Genomic DNA, 16,529 nt, shown 5'->3' with positions numbered 1-16,529 from the left:
GGGAATTCTCAGTTGAGTGGAGGAGGTAGAATGGGATCAAAACTAACTGCAATAGAAAGCAGAACAAGGTGATTTATCCTAGAACATAGAGGAGAAAGGAATAAATTCCAGATGCATGATCAATAAACAACTCATCTAACACTGAATGAGCACCTTCTAAGTACCAGGTATGACACCAGGCATTTTACACACTTTATCCCATTTAACTGTATCCCACAACTACCCCGTGGAATACGCCCTATTACTATCCTCACCTTATACATGAGGGAACAGGTGAAGAAGCAATCTATCTCACCCAAGGTCACCAACTAATTTGTAAATAGTTGTAAATTTGTAAATACTAGAGATGAGATTTGGACCCTACTGGCCAACACCAAAGTTTTTGTTATTTTTCAGTACAGTAGATGACATGTCCTGGAGTACAGAAGTTCTTCCTGGTAGAAGGAGAATAGGAACTGGTTTAGAATTCAACCAGGTGGAGCTGGAAGGGAAGGATAATCCAAGCAGGAGTCAGCAAAAAGGAAGACCTAGAGGTAGGACAGATCAGCACTCACGGGTCGGCTAAAGCAGTGGGCAGAAGTCAAGCCAACAGCACCAAAGAAGTAGTATGTAGTCAGTGAGGTAGGGAACTAGGTATCAGGAGGCCCAGTTCTAGTTTTGCCATGGCCACTCACTGTGTGACCTTCAGTAGATCCTATCACTCCTCCGGGCCTCAGTTTCCTCAACAGTAGAAGTTCCAATCCCCTATTAGAATAGATGTTCCCCAAAGGTCAGCTCTGGCTTAAATGCTCAACGATACTCACAAAAGGCCATGTGGGACAGTGGCTAAGACCAGGTGACAGGTAGACCATAGCTCTGCAGTGACCAGCTGAGTGACCTCAGACAAGCTAATTAACTCCTCCAAGTTACTTTTCCTCATCTGTAATGTGGGGACAAGAGCCATGCCTGCTTCTTCCAGGGTTGTGATGAAGGTTGATTAAAATGCAGAGAACAGAGCACTTAGCAGAGTCCTTGGCAAACTGTCAACATCCAGTTGATGGAGGCAGTTTTGTTGCCATCAGCAGCAGCAGCATTATTTCTTCCTAAAGAGTCCAGATAGCAAAGGTAGTGGTCATGGGCCAGAAGGCCTTTTTCTAATTGTTTAAAAGGAGAAAAAATAAGCTTTTTTTTTCTGGTGAAAAAGAGAAACAGCCTCACTGAACCACAAATCCCTCTCATCTACCTCCCATGTGAGAGGCTCCTGCTTCACCAAAGGGGCATGCCATACCTTTTCCTCTGAAGAAACGGTCAGTTTGTCACTGGATATCAAGCTGCACACCTGGTCCAGACTTAGGCTAAGAAATTCTTCCCCAAGCATCACCTCTGGAAAGTGCTGCTCTGCTCAAAAAAAAAAAAAAAAAAGGCTGAAGTTCAGAAAACAAAGTCACAACTCCTGCCCTTCCATGGCCATGGTAATCGGTGAAGCTCACAATGAAGTCCTGGGGACTCTAGGGGTAGGCTTGAGGAAAAAGGACAGACAGAGAGGCAAAGAGAAAGCACATCCTGGTTGAAGGGAAACTAGCCTCTTAGTTTGGCAGCAAAGGCATCCCTCTGTGTGATCCTCCATCCTGAACATCGACAGAGATGAAAATGGGGCAGAGAGATGTGAGGTTATATTTTTTCCATGCTCCATGCAATTAATAATGGCATTGCAGAAAAGCCTCACTGGGACCTGCCTACTTAATTGAGCTCATTTCCCCTCAAGGCACAAGCTGGCAGATTTGCAGATGGTGCCCCCTGCAGCTCAGCCAAACAAAAGTGGGTCAGAACTGCTGTGTGGCTGGAAGTCTCTGGGGGTTCTGGTACTAAGTCAACATTTGAAGGCTGGCAGGAGGCATCATCCTTTTGTGTCCAAAGTCAAGCCTACCACAGTCTCTGATTCACAAGGAAGCCCAACTAAGCATGTGTCCAGGCACAGAGGCAACAGAGCTGGCCCCACCACAGCTAGCAACGGTCCATGACAGGCAGACCAGTGGAAACCATTAAGATGGAGGGCAACTGGGAGACACCTAGAATGAGACAAAACACACAGGCCAGATGTTCATGCAAGGGAAATTCCAAGTATAATCCCTACCCTGACATTTGCCCAGGCCACCATCCTGTGATGGTAGAGACAGTGAAAGGTCAGTAAAGGAGTGTACATTTCAGAAAGAGGGAAACTAGACTCAAATGCTGGCTCTGCCATTTGCAAGTTGTGACCCTGAAGCAATGGCACCACCTCCCTAGGTCTCATTATCCACCTATGATATAGAGCTACAATAGCTCCTCTTGCTTCACTCTCATGCTGTGATGGGCATTTTTGCAAGCTATGCCAAGGTACAGTGGCTCAGGAGCTGACAATTCCTGGTGCAGCAGGTTCTGGAGATCACAGGGTCCCGTGCCCCAGACCGGGCTCCTTCCTCAGGCCTCTCATGGCTCTGCCCCACTGCCCCCAGGAGCATCTATGTTCCTTGCCCTCCTTCCAGGCTATGGGTTCCCACTCTTCTTTCTTTGGTGGCTCCTCTCTGGCCTTGTGTCTTTTTGGATAATTCTAGAGGCTTCATCTTCCAGTTCCCACTGTGGGCTACCCCCTAGTGGTCTGACCAGCCCCTCCGTGCCCCGGGACATACCAGGTCTGCTGCATCTACACAATGAAAAGGGAAGTCAGACCATGCTCAGCTCTGCTCTCACATTCATTGGCTTCCTGAAAGCCAAACCAAGATTTAAATCATTCCTTAAAAAAACCATTTCAAACTTTATGTTGAAATAATTTCAAATCCAAAGAATTCTCATATACACCCTTCATCCAGAGCCTCCAAATGTTAGTGTTTTACTCTGAGATCCAGTTATAAAAAATCCTGTCCATCTTTCACTGGACCAAAAGGGCTCCCCACCTGCTCCCCACTGGCACAGTAAGATTACTGAGCTCACAATTAAGGCCTGTCCATCAAGAAGCTCAGGAATGTCTGGACATAGAAAAAAAATTTTAAAGGCAGATCCTTTATGAAGGGAGGCAAATGCCATAAAGTAATGCTAGTCTTGCTTCTCTGTACATCAACAGGAAAAAGCCTTTAATTAAAGCTTTGATCTTAGGGTGTGCCTGGGTGGCTCAGTCCGTTAGGCATCTGCCTTCAGCTCAGGTCATGATCCCAGGGTCCTGGGACTGAGCCCTCCATCAGGCTCCCTGCTCAGTGAGGAATCTGCTTCTCCCTCCACCCCTCACCCTGCTTGTGCTCTCTCACTCTCTCTCTCAAATAAATTAATTTTAAAAACCTTTTTTTAAAAAAAAAGTTAGATTTTAAGTTAGACACTCAAAAGACTTCCTTAATATTTAAGACTATACAATATTATTTTTAAATTATCCATTCCTAAAAAATTTTTTAAAGATTTTATTTATTTATTCATGAGAGAAAGAGAGGCAGAGACATAGGCAGAGGGAGAAGCACACTCCCGGCAGAGAGCCTGATGTGGGACTCGATCCTGGGACTCCAGGATCATGCCCTGAGCCTAAGGCAGATACTCAGCCACTCAACCACCCAGGCGTTTCCATTCCTAAAACTTTTTAAATAAAAGCAAGTGAACAATCTCCTTTGGGTGATGGGAATTCATTCTTGACCTGGAAGCCCAAGAAAGCAACACGATTCTCCCTACATGCCCTTTGTGGTCCAAGAAGTCTTTGGACCAGAGACCTCCATCTGCTGGCAACAACAGAAATAGGGGAGAGGAAAAGCAGCCACCACAGCAAGACAAAATACAAGACATCAAGACTCTGCAGACCTGCCAACGCTGAGCTCAGCAGGAGAGCCAGGCAAAGCAGCACCAAAACTCCTGTGGCCCAGAGCCACACACAGGCTTCCTGCTGCATCTTTGGCTGACCAAAACCCTGACATTTGAAGGAGAGAAAAGAATGAAGGAAATAGGAGGAGTTAAGAAGTTAAAACCTGGGATATGAAAAGTACTTCCACAAACCTCATGAAGCCGAAGGTAGATGGGCTAGGATTTTGCAAAGGAAGATGAAGCACAGTGATGTGTATTCTAGGTGGTTTGGTGAACAAACCAGAGATTCTCAAAGATCAATCGAGGTAGGAAACAGTCAACCCCCACAGTTCCCCATCTCCCCCACTTTGGGGCACCACAGAATTTGAATTTAGGTCCCTTCTTCCTGAAGTGGGCTGCTGCTGTGCCCATCTGGAACTTCCCACTGAAACCTTTCCAGAAATCCTCCCAGGAAACAGTAGCTGGTAAGGAGGGGGCAGCTGGGAGGGAGAGGGCAGCGGCTCCCCATACAGGACTGGCACCCAGGGACCCAGGAGATTTGGAGAGAATAAGCAGGGAAACACAATGAAAGGCAGCAAAGAGGGAAACTCCTTCCCATCCCCTGCTATCTGAGGAGACAGAATTGAGTGCCCATGGCCTGGGGATCAACCCCCCTTTGCTGTTAGTGATGCTCAGAAATGACAAGATAGGAAAGCAAGCTAGGATGCTCTAGCCAACTTGATCTCCTGGGAAACATAGATTTCCCAGCAGACTTTGTATTCAAGTCAGCCCTCCTCCCAGCTGCTTCTCAGAAAGGAACACCTCTGCTCCCAGAAGATACTTCCCTGAGAATCTTCTAGCTTTAACACTTGTTTGTGGATTCTTTGTTTGCTTTGCTTCCATATTTCTCCAATATTTCTCCATATTAAAGGAGAATGCAGGGATGCCTCGGTGGCTCAGAGGCTGAGTGTCTGCCTTTGGCTCAGGGCATGATCCTGGGATCCAGGATTGAGTCCCGCATCAGGCTCCCTGCGTGGAGCCTGCTTCTCCCTCTGCCTGTGTCTCTGCCTCTGTGTGGTGTGTGTGTGTGTGTGTGTGTGTGTGTGTGTGTGTGTGTGTGTGTGAGATGAATAAATAAAATAAGATCTTTAAAAATAAATGAAAAATAAAGGAGAATACAATCAGAAGCCTTGGCTAAGTGTGAGGAGGTCTCTGGGTTTGAGCCCTAACTCCACCTCTTACGGTCACTTCTTTCCAGGCTTCGACTTCATCATCCATAAAATGGGACTGTAATAGCTGATGTAGGTCTCAAGGTTCTTTTGAAGCTCAGAGACGATAATATGTATACAGATGAGGCCATTTTGAGACCTTTAAGAAACTCTTTAGAAATGATGACTATTACATCAGTCCATGTTCCTGCTTCACAAAGTCCAGTTCTGTGGGTAGCACTGTTCAACAGAGAAGCTTTTCCAGTGCATCAGAGACATGCCTTAGGACTGCAGGTCCTGTGGATAAAGCTGCGGACCCCAAAGGCTTTAGAGACCCACTTTAATTCCATCAACAAACTCTCCAGTGCTATATTATCCAATTTCTTATCTGTCAAATGGGGCTAACAATAGTACCTATTTCATAAAGGTGTATGAGCATTAAATTAGCAAATATAAGTAACTCACATTTACTGAGATCACCGCAAGTGTTCAAGAACGTATGCATAATGTGCCAGATGCAGTGTTTCTTCAAAAATAAAGCAAGCAGAGTTGATGCCTACGAGGTTTTTAAGAGGGTAAGACAAGGCACCAATAACTCCAACCCCAAATCCACAGGGCCACAAGTGGGAGAGGCACTCCAGGTATAATTAACAGTATGGAAGCTGGAAAATTCAGGGACTGTCAGGAAACAGCAACAGCCCAGACTAGCTAGAGCCTAGGCTGTATCTTCACTCATTTAACACGTTTACTGAAAAAACTGTGCCAGGCTCCAGGAGATAACAATGGAGAGGCAAGCAGGCTAGATTGTGGGGGACAGGGAGCACAGTGTCTTCTCACCATGGGCTAGCTCTTTAGAAACGAGCTCTCCAATAATCAATTCTAACTCTTCTGGTCTTTTTCCTTCATTTTCCTTAAAGAAGAATGAGAATGGGTGAGGGAAAGGGAGGAACAGTCACTTAGGCTTTTGGTTAAGAGTCATAATTAACCAGCCTTTACCATAAGTAATACACATGGCTTACATTCCAAGTTTTGTATGTCTGTTCCTGTCTGTGTAGATGAGAGATTATGGAGGGAGGCAGGGGACACCAGATAACCTGATGTCCTTTCCCCATCAAGCAACACACACACACATCTTCCCAAAGCTAAGAGGATGAGAACAGGCCTGCTCCAGGGGCGCAGCTGCATCTTTTCAAGGAAGCAGACCTGGAGAGAGCCGAGGGCATGTCCTAAGAGTAGCTCCCGTCGTGTGGGCATTCTACATGTACTGTGGCATGCACTTCTCCCCAAAACCCTGCTGAGGTATCAATATCCCCATTGTACAAATCAAGAAATGGAAGCTTTGAAAGCTATTTAGCCATGCGCTTAGGATCACACACTTACAATCGTAAGTGGTAGAGCTGGGATTTTAAATACCAAGGCTTTAGGATGACAACAAACATTCCTAGTCCCCAAGATGATGATAATTTGTCCTAAGCATGCCATTGTAGTAAAATTCAATATAGGTGTCAGAGCACCCTAAGAATCCTTCTTAGGGTTACTATTGCAGAGAGACAAAGAAAAGAGGATTCTAAAAATCTTTCTTTAAAAATAAAACAAAGCCTTACAAGAGTATTGTTCTAAACACTCTGGCGTCAGTCCAGGGTTCAAATTTTAGACCTAACCTCTGAAATGAGATTTTTCCCTAATCTTTCTGCCCGTCAGGCTAGATGAAGTGATATTCTTATGCTTCCAAAGAACTCAAAACAAAACAAAAAAATAATAAATTATCATAGCCCTAACCAGGTTGTTTTATCATGTGAGGTCTTTCTTTCCTACTGGGACCACAAATGCCAGGTGAGCAGGGTCTGCACCTTTTGTCTTGCTTGAAACTGAATTCTGTGTCCAGCACATCTGCATGTACTGCACGTCCCTGCCCATTCTTCAGGAGTGCCTAGGGCTTGGGCAATCTCCCAAGTTAATCCCAACCCATTCCTCCCTCTTGATGGGATGAAATAAACTAAGCCTCTAATCAAGTCATCTAAACTACAAGCCCAGAACAAATGGAAGTGAAAACCCATCTACGCCTTCTCTAACCTGCACAGAAGAAATGAACCCCATTATTCCAGAGCCAGCAGCCCCAGGGAATAGGAATGAGTAGTTCTAACTTGAACCACTGGTCACCACCCTCCCCACTCCCCACTACACCCACACTTGCCCAAGGAAAGACTAGCTGACACAGGTGGACACACAAACAGGATCAAAACATTTTAGGAGGTAAAACAATCAAATGGAATTGCTTTACATCTCTCTGTCCCCTACTGCTCTATTTTTGGAGGGCAGAAGTAAGCTTTCCTGAATCAGGGTTTGGCTTTCAGGGCCCACCGTTTCCCTGCTCCAGGGATAAGTCTCACAGAAAGTAAAAGAGCTCTACCTTGACCATTTCCCACAAAGGTCATGGTCACTAGCCCTTAGACTCTAAATATTACTACCTCTCCCCTCCGTGGGAATGGTGGAATATGAGCTCTCTTTCCCAGGTGACTTAATTCCCCCTTTCTAACACACATGCACACACACACACACACACACACACACATACATACGCACACCCATACAAGGAACTACATCAAAACTGTGCAGTTCACACTGTTATTGATTCAACACACGGAGTTCCCTGTTACCCAGAGAATAGAAGGATAAGGGAAGTTTCCTAAAAGAACCTTGTTCTCCAAAAACTAGCTACATCTTACACTACTGCTTCATTTGCCACCTTTGAGTTAGAAGCAAAAAACTAGAGGGAGGCAGGAGTGAGGCAACCTCCCCAGACAGAGAAGCTGTACCAGCCTGGGTGGGTGTGAAAATAAGTAGTGGGCTCACAGCACAAGCTCCGGTATCAGGCAGCCTCACTGTGAATCCCAGCATTGCCACTCATGAACCATGTGATCTTGGGCAACTTACTAAAGCTTTCTGGCATTTCAGTTTATTCATCTATAAGTCAGAAAAATAGTAACTACCTCTCACAGCCACGTGGTCAAAATGAAGTAATATCTATGGAATGTGTGCCATCATGCCCAGCACCTAGCACGCATTCCGAAATGGTAAGAACTCCTACAATCATCATTACTGTCATTGTCATCATTTCATGATGCCAAGTTGGAGGAAGCAATTTCACAAGATAACCCTCACTGAGTCAGAGACTCATGTTTTTTATATGATTTGTCAACATTTTTTTGCTGCCTTTAATTCAATCACTTCATTCCATGATCTCAAATGACTCAGTCAAAAGAAGGCTATTTCTCCCCATCAACACGTGAAATCCAATGGCTTTTCCATCCCATGGCTAAAAGATTTTCAGCTCAGCTTTGGCAGACTGATGTAAACAACATGGCCAAAGAATTTTAACTGCCATTTCATTAATGGGGTCCCATTAACATCCCTCCCAACCAGCTCTGTTGATGGCCCAGTAAATGGCTGCTCAATTATCAAGCAACTGAGTCCCCATAAACCTCGGCCCTGGCCGATGAGGTTAAAGATTAAGCGGTTCTGGAAATAATAATGAGGTATAAGAAAGAGGCTGCACAGAAGGCCAGGGTCCCTTTCCCAGCCACTAGCTACCCAACAAATGGAGGCAAGGGTCTAAGCAGTCAGCTTCTAAACATGGGACAACCCTCCCTCACCTCAGAATAAAGCATCACACCAAAATCTAGGGGCATCACCTTGAGGGGGAAACTGGACTCAGAGGAAGCAAAGGGGACTGCCACAGCAGGAAGAGACAGAGCTGTTCCAAACAGGAAACCAAACAGGCAGCTGGGCGGAGAGAGGTGGTGCTCTCAGAGTTGTCCTGTGTCTACCCCTGAACGCCTTCACCAGAGGGCTGACAACTTAGCAGAAGGCAAGAGCTCACCCTAAAAATATTTTTGAGAACAATTTGGCACTATCATTTTTTTAATGCACTCTCTTTGAGCTACTTTATGCAACTAAGATGGTACTCCACAAATACAGTTGTACTACTGCTTACACACTTGCGTGTACTCCAAAAATGCATAAGTCTCACTCAAGCATTTTCTATAAAAGAAAAAATTGGTAACAACAATGTCCATCAATTGAAGACTAGTTAAATAAACTATATAGTTCCTCGATAAGATGCAGTAGAGAAAATGAGTAAGATACAGCCATGCACAAGGGTCTGGAAAGAACTCCCGGATTTTATATTAAGAAAAAGTACAATGAGTATAGAATGCTTCTATTTAGGTATGTTAAAAAGTATAATATATATATTCCCTAGGGTTACCCAAGATAGTCCCCTCCAGAGAGAAGGCCTGGGAGAAGGTTAACTTCACATTTTATAACTTTATGTACCGTTTGAATTTTTTTTATTATGAGTATAAGTTGAATTTGACTGAAGAAATTGGTTTCAATAATAACGGTATAGCAATGTATCTGCTAACATGGAAGGGTATTCGGAATATATTGTAAGATTTTTCTAAGATTTTTTTAAAAGATTTTATTTATTTATTCACGAGAGACACACAGAGAGAGGCAGAGACACAGGCAGAGGGAGAAGTAGGCTCCTCTCAGGAAGCCTGATGCAGAACTCGATCCCAGGACCCCGGGATCACGCCCTGAGCCGAAGGCAGATGCGCTCAACCACTGAGCCACCCAGGCATCCCAGACTTTCTTAAGATTTATTTATTTATTATTTGAGAGAGAGAGAGGGCATGGGGAACGGGGGGAGAGGGAGAGGAAGAGAATCTCTAGCAGACTTCCCACTGAGCATGGAGTCTGACACAGAGCTCCATCCCACAACCCTGAGATCATGACCTGAGCCAAAATCAAGAATCAGAAGCTTAACTGACTAAGCCACCCAGGTGCCCCATTTGAAGACCCCTACTTCTCACTTCCCCACCCAAAGATGACTAAACAAGCCAAGTCTAGCAGAGAATTGATCATCTGTCTACAGGGTCTAGTTGCTGGGATTTGGTGACTACATGGTTCCATCTTCCACGCTCACACTTCCAATGAAAAATGTCAACTCTAGGCACCAATACTCATTGGTTACCACTCTGCAGGGCCACTTTATGTCCAAATGGAGCCTGGAAGTCAAAGAATGTAGTAGTTATAAACACTGGCTCTGGAGTCAACGCTATCTGGGTTTGAACACTGCCTCTGCCTCTATCAGCTTGTGACCTCAACCAATTACTTTACTTCTCTGTGCTTTAATTTCCTTAGCTGCTGCATGCATTAAATGAAATGATGTGCATAAAGTGCTTACCACAGGGTGTGACCCATAGTGACAGCTCAATAAATGCCAACTAAAAATAATTCATCAGGATGTCTGTATACACACCTGTGTATGCACACACCCACAACACTGACGGCACTCAATCCCTGTGACAGCATCAGGACCAGGGAATACCAAGACCACAGTGTGTTCCAACTACATACTCTCCATTCTCCTGTGGGTGTCTGTCACCATCAGATAGTGAAACGGCCAAAGGGAGAAGACACAGATTGTGAAAGCGTGGGGAATCCAGGCTAGAAGAAGCAGGGAGCCTTGTCAAAGTTGGGGTTTCAGTCCATAGCCCAAACCTCAGAAAACTGCATCAGCAACTACAAAACACAAAACTCTACATGCATGCACACACTATGCAGAAGGAGAAGGCTAGGGGCAGGACAGGGAAGAGAGAGAATTCCTGGCAACTAAGTACTCTCCCTTTGCCCCCACACCAGCAGATGTTCACAATCTCACCTGGGCCTCAGCTAAGCTCTTGGCTCCGGCTGAAGCAAAGCCTGAGCACATCCCTCAAGAAAGTGATCTCTTCAAAGGCTGGATAGAAAGGACCTCTTGAGAAAAAAGTAGAGTGAGGGATAGGAAGGGAAAAAAGGCATAGAAGGGGCAGCAGAGAACGAAGAGAGTCAAGGTTCAGAGTCAGGAAGAGTCAGCATAATTTAGAATTGGGGCAACTGGGGAATGTCCCTCACAAAAATCATCATCTTAACTGGTCCCATTTGGGTCCAAAACAGACTTCGAGGGGAAATGAGAGTCTATGGAGGCTCTTGGGGTCTGGGAACTGATAAGAGAACACAAGAATTCCAAGAAATAGAGTACATGCTCAGTGCCTTGTGGACTAAGGCACTAACACAGCACAGGGAGCTGGCAGGTGGACAGCCAGCAGGCCCTCGGCTCATTTCCAGACATGGGCTGGACAGGAGACACAGAAGAGAAGAAAGACAGTATCTGTACGGGAAGGGGGAAGAAGGAGAAGCTTTACTGCGAGGGAAGGAGGGGACCATGCCCGAATTTATTGTTTAAAATAACTAGACCCGGGGATCCCTGGGTGGCTCAGCAGTTTGGTGCCTGCCTTTGGCTCAGGGCATGATCCTGGGGTCCCGGGATCAAGTCCCATGTCGGACTCCGGGCATGGAGTCTGCTTCTCCCTCCTCCTGTGTCTCTACCTCTCTCTCTCTCTCTCTCTCTCTCTCTCTATCTGTGTGTGTGTGTGTGTGTATCTATCATGAATAAATAAATAAATCTTAAAAAAAAAAAAACTAGACCCATTACCTGGGCCATTCATGATCTTTCTTTGTCCTCAGGTCGATATATATCAATGAAGACTTCTGGGGCCCCTGGATGGCTCAGTTTGTTAAGCATCCGACTCTTGGTTTCAGCTCGGGTCATGCTCTCAGGGTCATGGGATTGAGCCCCACATTGCGCTCTGCACTCAGGGTGGAATCTGCTGAATATTCTCTCCCTCCCCCCCTGCTCCTCCCCCTGCTCCTGCTCTCTCTCTAAAATAAACAGATAAAATCTTTTTTTAAAAAAATTGAAGATTTCTTTCCAGCTAAATGTGGTAGACTAAACCATATCTCCACTCCCTCCCCAAATCCCATTAAAATAAGAGGAGGACAAGCTTCAGCAGAGAAACAAACTGGAATCAGCACATTATCTGATGAACAGTTACTGTTCAATTCTTATAAAAATCTGCCTTACAAGAATTGGTGGTAGGAACACTCATTATAAAAAAGAAAAGGGCAATTTTCTTTTTCAGGAGAGCAGAGACTTCAATTATTTAGTTTTCTATGATTTCTCTGGCACCTAAAAAGTGTTTAGCAGTAAGCAATCAAGGCATTGTTGAATAAATGTACTCCTCAATGAAGGAGCACAATGTGATCTCATAGTCTATGCCTAGTACTGACTCTGCTACCCTTAATTTAGTATTAACCAGCATTCTTTAGATGTTTTCTAATGTCTGAGATTATAAACTGAATAAAATTCCAGCATGAAAAGGCAATTATCAATCACCTTTCTGATTTAAAACAAAAAAATTTCTGATTGAAAAAGAACTAATTATAATCTATAACTCAGCTCAGTTGTAGAAATGGTATTAGGAGATTAAAAAGTGAGGAAGAGTGTGTATACATGAGGGAAAATCTATGAATGTCAATCTTGTACTTCTGTGAAAAGTCAACAGATATATTTCAAACTAATAAATCCAAAATAGTGATATGAACATTTTATTTAGATAAATTAAGGTAAAGAGTAGATGAAGTAGCTTTTCGTGAAATCAGAACCTGCACTTTAATTCTTTCAGAACTGTAGGTAACTGGGCCTACAGAAGAAGACGTGGTGTGGAAAGGCAGGGCAGGGGTCTCTGGCTTACTGGCTTAGCATCAGAAGACATGCAGTACTATTTGACTTCTAAAATCTAGAATAGATTTTAAAATCTATAAAATAGAATATGTGGATCAAAAAAAGAAATTTTCTTAAACAACAACAAAGATTTATGTCAAGACCTAGCTCAAATGACTCCTCCCTCTACAAAGTTTTCTCAGACCTCCTTCCTCTTCTCCCATGAAAACAACTGTGTGTACCATCAGTCTGGCAATTAATCCTATTCCACTTGGCTATGAATGGTACGAACTCTTCTATTATTAATTATCTTGCCACATGTCTTGTCTCTCCAACTAAATTACAACTGTTTCCTGGGAGAGTGCACTTCTCACCACAGGTGAGGAGTCTACTGCAGACCAGGTGATTAAATCCACAAGCTTAGAAGGGGTGCAGCCCCCCTAACCCCCCATTACCTGCATAAGCATTGGCCTGCTGAAGAAGGTCGGTGCAGGTGTGCACATCTGCAAATGCGCGGATGCCCAAGCAATTGGTGGGATGCAACTGAGACTGCAGAAAGTCACAGCAGTTCTGCCGAACATCCATGAGCTGCAGCAGGCTGGCTGCCGGTAGCAGCACCTGGAGGAGAAGGTGACATGCTGAGACACCAGACTCCTTCAGTAGGGCTTCACCCCACTAGAGCACTGTTCCAGTCATACCACTCCCACACTCAAGGTCCTTGCATGGCTCTCCCCTGCCTATCCAACTAAGTTTGAACTTCCACCAGGACAGCCAAGCCTTATTTCCCATAACTTTCCACTTCACGGACCCGAAGCACCAGCAGATTCTTTGTATCCCCACATTCCACAGCAGTGCCTCCCAATCACTAATGTGTACATGAAATTTCTGGGGATCTTATTAAAATTCTGAGTCAACAGACCTAAGGTGGGGCCTGTGTTTCTAACAAACATCCAGGAGATGCCTGTAGCTGCTGGCCCAGGAACCATACTCTGGGTAACAGGCCCCTTACAGACTGAATGTTTGTTCCCTCCTCCCCCAATTTGTATGCTGAAACCCTAACCCCAACATGACTGTAGATTGGGCCTATGAAGAGGTGATAAAGGTTAAATGAGGTCATAAAGATGGGGCCCTTATAAGAAGAGAAAGAGACACCAAAGTGCACATGCTCGCTCTCTCTCTCGCTCTCTCTCTCCAATGTAAGGACACAGGGAGAAAGTGACCTTCTGAAAGCCAGGAAGAGTCTCACCAACTGAATCAACTGGAACTTTGATCTTGAACTTCTAATTTTCAAAACTAGGAGGAAAACATATTTCTGTTGTTTAAACCATTGTGTGGTCTTCTGTTATGGCTGCCCAAGCAGACCAACACAGATGGGGTCTCCTACTTGGCTGCACAATGAATCACCCCTGGAGAATTTTTTAGATACTTATGCCTGGGTCTCAGCCCCAAAGATTTTAAGTTAATAGGTATGAGGCATGGTCTGGACAGTGATGTGTTTCTAAAGCTCCTCGGTTTTTAATGGATAGCCAAGTTTCAGAAAGCACTTCTCTGTAGTAACGAACCATTTTCACTCAGGTGCTTACTAATTGTCCACTATTGCCTTCACTACTTAATTACTAACATTTGTGTGCCAGGTACTGGTCTAGGCTCTGGGGCTTAGCGGTAAATGCAGTAAGCCAGACCTCTGCTCTTACAGAGCTTACAATCTACTGGAACAAAAGAATGACCCTCAAATCCCTCAAGACTCAGGCAATAGCACTGTATTCTCTCCCATCTCACAGATTAAGTGTAAGGAACATCTCAAGGAACATGCTCAGAAAAAGGAGAGAGATGTTTCTCTTTAAAAGATCACAGAACATGTGGGTATTTACACTATATCTTGGAAAACAGAAATAGTTCCCTGCTCAGGTGTGTGTGCATGTGTTTTTCCTAAAATCCAGGAAAGACTGGCTTGAGCAGGGCAGACGGGTGCCCAACTCAAGACGTCCAACTCCACTCTAGTTTCTGGAGGACTTTCCTACAGCTGCTTAAGCCTGCCCCCTGGATCAAAAATCCAGAAGAGATAGTACAGTCCTACTAGACCCTAATTCTGCTCCCTCCCACTCCTACCCTAGGGAAAGAATAGACATTCTGAGAGTGACTTTCCAAAAAGAAATTAAGAAAATCACAGAGCATTACAGATTTATTTGAAGCTTAGCTCGGGACCCCCAGCAACTATTTCACTTCAAAACAACCCCCGCATCCCAGGCCTTTGCTCTCAGCTGCTCTCCTGGCTCCCAGAGAGAGCATCTGGGCCAGCTAGACTCCAGCTGTTCTCATCCACAACGGCTTGCCCAAGAAGACATGAGTTACAGATATATCTGTTTTCTTGATTCAGAACACTATAAAAGTCTTTTTTATCAAGTGATTTAAATTCTAGACCCTGACTTTCTCCCAACACATAGCTGAATGCCTCCATCCAGTGGAGCCAAAAAACCTGCCCCACCGCCCATTCTTGGGCCTTGTCCCTCCACTAGGATAAGCAGCTAAGTTTTCTTTGGACCGAGGACACAGGACTTTCAGTGTTAAAACTTGGGTAACTAGTCACTTTTCCTCATCCCTGCCCACCTGCAGAAACCACCAAGAGCCTCCCCACCAGTAGTCCTACTCCCAAGCTAAGTGCCTACTCTCCACAAGGCAATCACTTCCATCCTAGGAGTTTAACTTCCTCCCTCACACAGCTGAGACTTTCAAGTTCTATAAAGCATGCTCCTCTCCCTTTTCTCTTCCACTCTCCTGTGTTCCCAACAGTAAATCAACATCATGTCCTTAGTATTTTTTTAAGCCATTGGTTCATTTCAGAGAAGGAGAAAAAAAAAATGCCCACTTTTGGGAGTTTTAGGCCATAAGATAGCTCCAAATCTGACCATCTGAGCTCCATCCCCACTAGGCAACCACCAATCCCACTAAGCAGCCATAAACTGGGAACCTCAATTAACCTGTGAGCTTGCTCAGACTAGCCAAACAGATTCAAGGACCAGATTAGTCTCTGCCTGCTAGTTAGGTAGACAACCATTAACCATTCTTGCTGAATACACACCAGGAATGGAAAGCTGTGTTTTAAACCCCAAATGACCTTTATGATAACCCTTTGACCAGCGCTAGCTACACACTCTACAGTTAGGGCCATACGTTAGCCGATCATCCTGGTTTGCTAAGACTTTGCCAGTTTGAACACTGAAAGCCCTCTGTCCCAGGAGAGCCCCCTCAGGCCTGGGAAAACTGGGGTGACTGACCATGCTAGGGACCAGGAGTACCAAGACCACAGTGTGTTCCAACTGCATCCTCTCCATCCTCCCATGGGTGTCTGTTACCATCAGATAGTGAAAGGTAACCAGATACCTACAAACCCCTGGTGGGGAGGAATAATCAAATGTTGTCCAGCATGCACTGTACTCAGTGGTAGGCCAAGTCCCAAAAAGGTCAAGCTGAGAAGAGGCAGGAATGGGACAGCAGCCCTTTAAGCCCCAGAGAGGAGGGTTTCTGAGAGTACAGCCCACCCCCAGATGGTATTCCCAGCCAGGCCCAGATGACAGCACACCAGGGACAAATAGCCCCTTCCCCTTTGCCCTCTTTTTCACTGCAAAGACAGCGGCACAATTTGGTCCTTAAATTCTCAAGCTCATGACAAATAGCCAAATAAATTAAATAATAAATATTTCCTGAACATATTCCTCAGGTTATACTTCCAGTTTTTAAAACTTCCACAGATGGAGCTACCCACATAGCTTTTCCCTACTGTTCACAAAACACACTCAGCAGGCAAAAATTATAAGGTTTTCCACCTTTCAACAGCCCCCCATCCTGTTTAGGTCCACTCCTGCCCAAAAGCATTCCCAAGACGGCTTCAAATGAACAGGGGCTTGTGGTTTCTCTAATTGCTCCTTCCCTCTCTTTGATCT

The 16,529-nt window shown here is 44.9% G+C and overlaps 1 protein-coding gene across 17 annotated transcripts in view; it reads right to left on the bottom strand.

Moving 5' to 3' along the window:
* Positions 1 to 16,529, bottom strand: part of KLHL3 (kelch like family member 3) — a 271,050-nt gene that overhangs the window by 55,362 nt on the left and 199,159 nt on the right. For 16 of the 17 annotated variants that reach the window (XM_072728520.1, XM_072728519.1, XM_072728521.1 and 13 more), the window contains 2 exons: positions 13,044 to 13,206; positions 1,268 to 1,377 (listed from right to left, as the gene is read on the bottom strand). The exons of the other annotated variant lie outside the window; for it this stretch is intronic. In XM_072728520.1, the coding sequence (XP_072584621.1) occupies positions 1,268 to 1,377; positions 13,044 to 13,206 (273 nt within the window). The remainder of the gene's footprint in view (positions 1 to 1,267; positions 1,378 to 13,043; positions 13,207 to 16,529) is intronic. 17 annotated transcript variants of the gene reach the window in all.

Source organism: Vulpes vulpes, chromosome 12 (assembly GCF_048418805.1).
Source record: "Vulpes vulpes isolate BD-2025 chromosome 12, VulVul3, whole genome shotgun sequence".
NCBI lineage: Eukaryota > Metazoa > Chordata > Mammalia > Carnivora > Canidae > Vulpes > Vulpes vulpes.
Note: the sequence above shows the minus strand (reverse complement) of the source record. Positions and strands in the feature narration are given on the sequence as shown.